The sequence below is a fragment of the Entamoeba invadens genome, assembly GCF_000330505.1.
Source record: "Entamoeba invadens IP1 unplaced genomic scaffold scaff_1105074725583, whole genome shotgun sequence".
Taxonomy (NCBI): domain Eukaryota; phylum Evosea; order Mastigamoebida; family Endamoebidae; genus Entamoeba; species Entamoeba invadens.
The window spans coordinates 33,341-39,319 of record NW_004191860.1 but is presented as its reverse complement, the minus strand read 5'-3'; the positions used below and the strand labels follow the sequence as shown (position 1 = coordinate 39,319).

The 5,979-nt window shown below is 26.2% G+C and overlaps 1 protein-coding gene across 1 annotated transcript; it reads right to left on the bottom strand.

Moving 5' to 3' along the window:
- Positions 1 to 1,008: 1,008 nt before the first annotated feature.
- Positions 1,009 to 2,193, bottom strand: EIN_014550 (GTP-binding protein Di-Ras2, putative; the record flags this gene model as incomplete). The annotated part of the gene is made up of 4 exons (XM_004185600.1): positions 1,009 to 1,604; positions 1,809 to 1,849; positions 1,990 to 2,046; positions 2,138 to 2,193. The coding sequence occupies 4 exons, from the start codon at positions 2,191 to 2,193 to the stop codon at positions 1,009 to 1,011; spliced, it is 750 nt and encodes a 249-aa protein (XP_004185648.1).
- Positions 2,194 to 5,979: the final 3,786 nt, after the last annotated feature.

Genomic DNA, 5,979 nt, shown 5'->3' with positions numbered 1-5,979 from the left:
TAGTTAGTTTTTTTATTACAACTAAAGTCTGTTTTTAATAAACAAATGTTTTTAAAAAATACGACACATTAATTTACTATATTTGTTTTATTATATTATAATATATAAAGTCAATCCAGAAACTTTATTTATTATGTTAACTTTATTTGTTTTATATAGTTGTTTTTTATATAAAATTGTTACAACTTACGAGTGAAGATGAGTACAAAAACATTATATTGTGAAATTGAAAAGTTGAAAACAAAGCGACGAACAGCAGCTGAGGAATAGCAGCTGACGCATATGCAGTGGAGGTCAAAAAGAGAGGCTTGTATTAATGATTTTTTACAACCAATCATTTTGAAATGGTTTTATGAAATGAAATATTTTTCATAAATGTTTGTTAAATAAAAGGTTAAAATTGTGTTTATCTGAGTTTTATTATATAACAAATGTGATATTTTTGTCATTCACCATATCATACTTTTGGCCTTGAATTTATATACACTAAATAATTTCAAATCTATAGTCAGTCTGAAAAAGTTGTCCACTCTTTAACGTTGTTCAGGCATTTTTGGACCATTACAACTGGAATATTTCGGGAAACAATTCGAAACACTCCCAAAACATTGTTTCATAATTTTTACCGGTATTTGATCGTATTTACCTAATAATGACTCTATAATTCAAATAAATTGTAATTAAATAAAATATTTGGCAAAATATATATCATTAATTAATGACACACTTATTCTAAAAAAATACTAAATGATGTCACACTTCATAATAAAAACTTTGTATAACACTTATGAATTGTTTTATTTTTGAACTTCTAAGATGGTGATTAATATTGCAAAATAATGAATTTTAGTCAACAATATAAATTATTATTATTCAACACATTTGTAGAATATATAATTATTACAATTGTTATTACCAATAATATATAATATAGTTTATTTATTAATTTTATATAGTAGAATTAAAACTAATATATATAATTTAAATTAACTATGATTATAGTATAAATTACATTAACACACATTTTTTCTTTTCTTTGTTTTTGTATATACCATTTTTTGTTTTTTTAAGTGCTTCGTCTTCTTCGGATATTTCAAAGTTTGTTTTTTCTTGACTCAAATTAAAGTTGGCGATCAAATTGCAAATCATTTCTTTAACATTAATGTTACTCTTTGCTGAAGTTTCGAAGAACAGGGCTTTAATCTCTTCAGACAGAATTTGCCCTTTTTCAAAAGGTACTTGTCTTGAACTCTCCAAGTCACATTTATTTCCACAAAGTGCGATTGGCAGAGGTTTCATCGTTTTTTCTTTTCGTGTGTTATTAACACGTGCGACTAAATTTATGACTTCATCGAATGATGGTTTGTCCGTGATTGAATATGCAATGATACAAAGGTCACTGCGCATAATGTAACAATCTGTAAGGGCACTAAACTCTTCGGGATAGTATGTGTCGATGAATGTAATGTCAAAAACAGTCCGGTCCAGTGTTAAAAAGTATCGAAAAGTATCTTCAATGGTTGGATCATATATTTCATTAAAGCTATTATATACACATTGATATAAAATGCTTGTTTTACCAACGGCTTGCACTCCAAAAAATGCTAATGATTAAATTTCTCGTGTTTTTATTTTTGTGCTGTTTATTCATATTAATTTTAATTGGATTCAAAGTTTTTGATGACGATGTTTTTTTAAATTAATTAAATAAAATTTAATTGATTATAAATTATAATTTCTTTGTAAAACATTTGTTTGTTAATATCTTGATAAAATTTTGATTTTCAATGTTATTAATAATTTAAAACAATTCCTCTTAAAATGTGTAAAATTGAGCAAAATAAAGCGACTTAGTAAAACAGTTTTTCAAAGAATAACAATATTTTCAACAATTTTAGAAATAGTTTGATAAAATATTAAAATAATATAAATTGTTTAATTTCTTTATTTTTTTATGTGTGATTTGTAATAAAAGAAAAATAAAAAAACAAAAAGGTAATAAAAAACAATCCATTTACAAAAAGCATACAACATAAATATATATATCTCATCAGCAATAAACAATGTACACTTTTTTCTATTTTACCTTCTTCGTAATTGTTTCATCTTTTTTTCCATTTTTTGCTTTATCAACCACTTTTTATACATTAAGTTGTACAACATATTCAATTCGAATTCTATTGTCCTCAACATAATTTCATTTTTGACTGCTTGAGTCGTGTACTCACACAGTATTTGTTTTTTTATATTATTAAATATTAAACAATTACCAAAAATCCTTTCTTTTTAAGAATTGTTTTTATGTTTTTTTTAAATTGCCCAACCTCTGTTTATAATTAACAGAACTTTTCTCTGTTGTTGCAAACTATGTCTGGATGTGAAAAAACAATTCTTTTAATTTGTCTAAGTTCGTTTAAATTAAAAACCCAAAAATTCAAAAAAATTGTAATTAAAACCAAATAACAAAAAATAAACAACTTTTGTAAATAAATAAGGTTATTGGAAGATACAGGTTTTCCAGAATGACTTTAATTTGTTTGTTTTTATTTCATTTAAATAAATAATATTAAAAATTATATAGAAAAATAATACAAATTAAACATTTAGTTATTTAACAATAAATTTGTAAAAACTCAAAAAATGATAATAAACTCAAAAAACAGAAATTTAATAAAATAACATGACAAACTTAGAGCCAGTTTATTTGATGAATGTTATTCTTTACCTCAACATATCCGACCTAAGTAATTTTTTTCAAAGTCTCTCCATCGACAATTCAAAGTTGTTTTATGATGAAAACGAACCCATGGACTGTTTCGGACTCCAACAACCCAACACGATCTTTATATATAATAACTCAAATTCTTCCAAACATTGAAACGTTGACTGTTCCAAAAAATTGTCGTTTTACTGATAATGTCGTTTTCAAAAAGGTGACACAACTAAATTACACCAATTGTGTTTTTTCCAATTTCACTTGCTCATAAAATCCAAATTATTACTTTTATTATTATTCGCATTTTTTGATTATTGTTACCAATTTAGTTTTTTGTTGTTGTTAACCTTAACAAAAATTTCAAAATGTAACTTAAAAACGTCCGATAGAACATAATTAATAGGGTGTTAATTAGGATATTTTTCATATGTATTTACATAATAATTATTTATTATAACTTGAGAAACGAGGAATCAAAACTCAAAACAAGATAAAAAACGAAAACAATCATCCATTTTTGGTTATTAAAAATTAGAGTAATGTTATAGATAATAATGCTGTGTAAAATTGTAAAAATATCTGATAGAATCATTAATGTTTTTGTTGATGAAACTCAAAAAACAAATCCAAAAAATATGAATTTTTTGGATAAAATTTGCCAGATTTTCAAAAAGATGAGTTTATTGTTGATCTTATAAATTTTGCGTCTTTATTAAGGGGTGATTCGTTATTATAACGTACTTCTTAAGATAATTATAAAATTGTACAATTATTTATATTTATTTTTTTAAATAGTTCTTACTATTATTTCAATTTTTCCACTATTTAAATAAACAATTTATGTTGGTAAAGCCAAAAATAAGTTGGTAAAAATGAGAATAACAAGAATTATTATACAATTATAATAAAAGTATTATTAAGAAGAAAACAATGTTTTTTATTTTTATTTTTTTAGAGTTTTAAAATATAAAATAATTTAGATAACTAATAATTAATAATAAAATAAACTATAATATTAATTATTTAATTTAATTATTTTCAATAATTAACATAATATAATCATAATATTTAATATTCATAAATAAAAATAATGATATTTAATTACATTTTTTATAAAATAGAAAACTAAAAAAGACAAATAGGAATCTTAAAGCTGTTTGTCTAAATATGTGTTGACAAGTCCCGTTTCGAAGGTGTGTAAGAGCTGCCGGAGATTCTATAATTATTGCTAAGCAAACTCATGTGCAAATGTTAGGCAAATTTGAACAAATTGTACAGTTGGTTACTTCCCACAAAATGATGGAAGATGTGGAATTTGCGATACAACGCGTAATGGGGTATTTAACCACATCTACAATTTAAATAAAAAATAGATGTGCAGAGCATGCTCATTGTTATGCAAACAGTTCGATTTAAGACCACAATTTTGAAAGTACGAAGTGTGTTTCATGTACAACATGGTATTACCCAGACAGCAATTGGAAGTGAATATTGTGTGACAGTATATGTAGTAATAAGTGTGACACAACAACATGTATGTGCACTGGGTGGGTATGTCAAAATGGGATGAACTGCATCAGCCGTACTGTTTTCAATGTGGATTGAGATATGGACAGCAACTATGAGAATATATGTACTGTATGCAAAAACAACAAACATTTATTGATGGTGTTTGTGTTAATTATGTTGATGCGACAAAGCTGATGATGTGACTAAAAACTTCAAGTCGTGCAGTCAGGACAGTCCAATCTGGCGGCATTATAACACTTGAGACTTTTAGTACCTTTTACTTAATATACGTAACATATGCAATTTATGCATCACTCAAAATGTGAAACGCACCATTAACAATTACACATTTCTTCAATTTAATAAAGAGAAAAGACGCCAACAATGCAACACAACATACAACAATGAAAACTGTTACAACACACTGGGTATTGAAAGAGCTGCTTGTTGAACTACGTCTATGTCACTTGTGAACACTATAACACAATGTGTGCTGAGTGTTAAGTTTGTGCAGAAAGAACTTGCAATGTTTGCAAAGCACTGTATTACCCAAAGACATATCATTCTTTTAAGTGTCAAAGCTGTGACACAACATGTGATGGGAAGTGCAACACAACAAAAGGATTATGTATTGGGTGTTTAACCGGTTCTGTGCCAGACAATTATGCACAGCTTCAATATGTCACTTTAAAAACTTTTGATATGAATTGTGCAACATGAAAGGTAGACGGATAATTGGCCACAGTGAAAATGGCCACATTATTCAATAAAAGTTCAATAACAATTCAACTTTTTCTCATTTGTTTTTTAAATAAAAACGATAGACTGAAAAATATATGAATGGAAAAAAACAGAAATTGCTTTTCTTGAAAGTCAAAGACGCTATCAGATGCCTTACATAAACGGCTGCAAATTCAAACCCAAAAAAAGGATCGAATAAAATTTAAATGTTCTCACAAAGGTTGTAAAGTTAGAATCGAACTGGTTAAAACCGAGAGTGGAAATTATAAATACACCTTTTTAAATGATGCAATTCACACATATTATTATGTCGATTATTTAAATGATTTGTTTCGAATACGTTTAAAAGAAGCGGTTAAAAAAGAAGATTCCAAAAACAAGACAACAAAACAAATAGTAGTAGAGCATTACATTCAAGGAACAACTCGAAGAATTTCTGTCTTTGAAAAACAAGTCAGAAAGGAAAGACAGCCATACTCTGTAACCAAAACACAAGAAATAGAATTTCCGAAATAGAAAAAGAAATTGTATTGTATCAAGATGATGATATGATAATTTTTGGTAAACAAGATTATGTTGAGTTGTTAAAAACTTAACCATTTTTATTTTTTGATGGCACATTTAGATCACGTCCGTGTTTGTTTATTTAAATTTAAAATAATAATATAATACAATAACAAATAGCTCTTTTTTATCAATTATATACTATACACGGGCTTGTCAGTGGTGAATGTTTTCCGATTGTTTTTGGGTGTCTTAAAGGAAAAAGTTCTGAAGTGTATTATAACTTTTTAGAATCTCTGAAAATGTTGTTGGTATTGATTTTTTAAACAGAGAAATGGTTTTATGGGAAATTTTGAGTTGTGTTTTATTAAGAATTTGTTTCCTAAACAAGTCAAAGTAAAGTGTTGTCACTTTCATTATTGCAAGAATATATTTGAACAGTTTCTTATTGTGAATTTAACACAGTTATAAAAATGGAAATGAGTTCAAAAGTTAAATCAAATAATTAT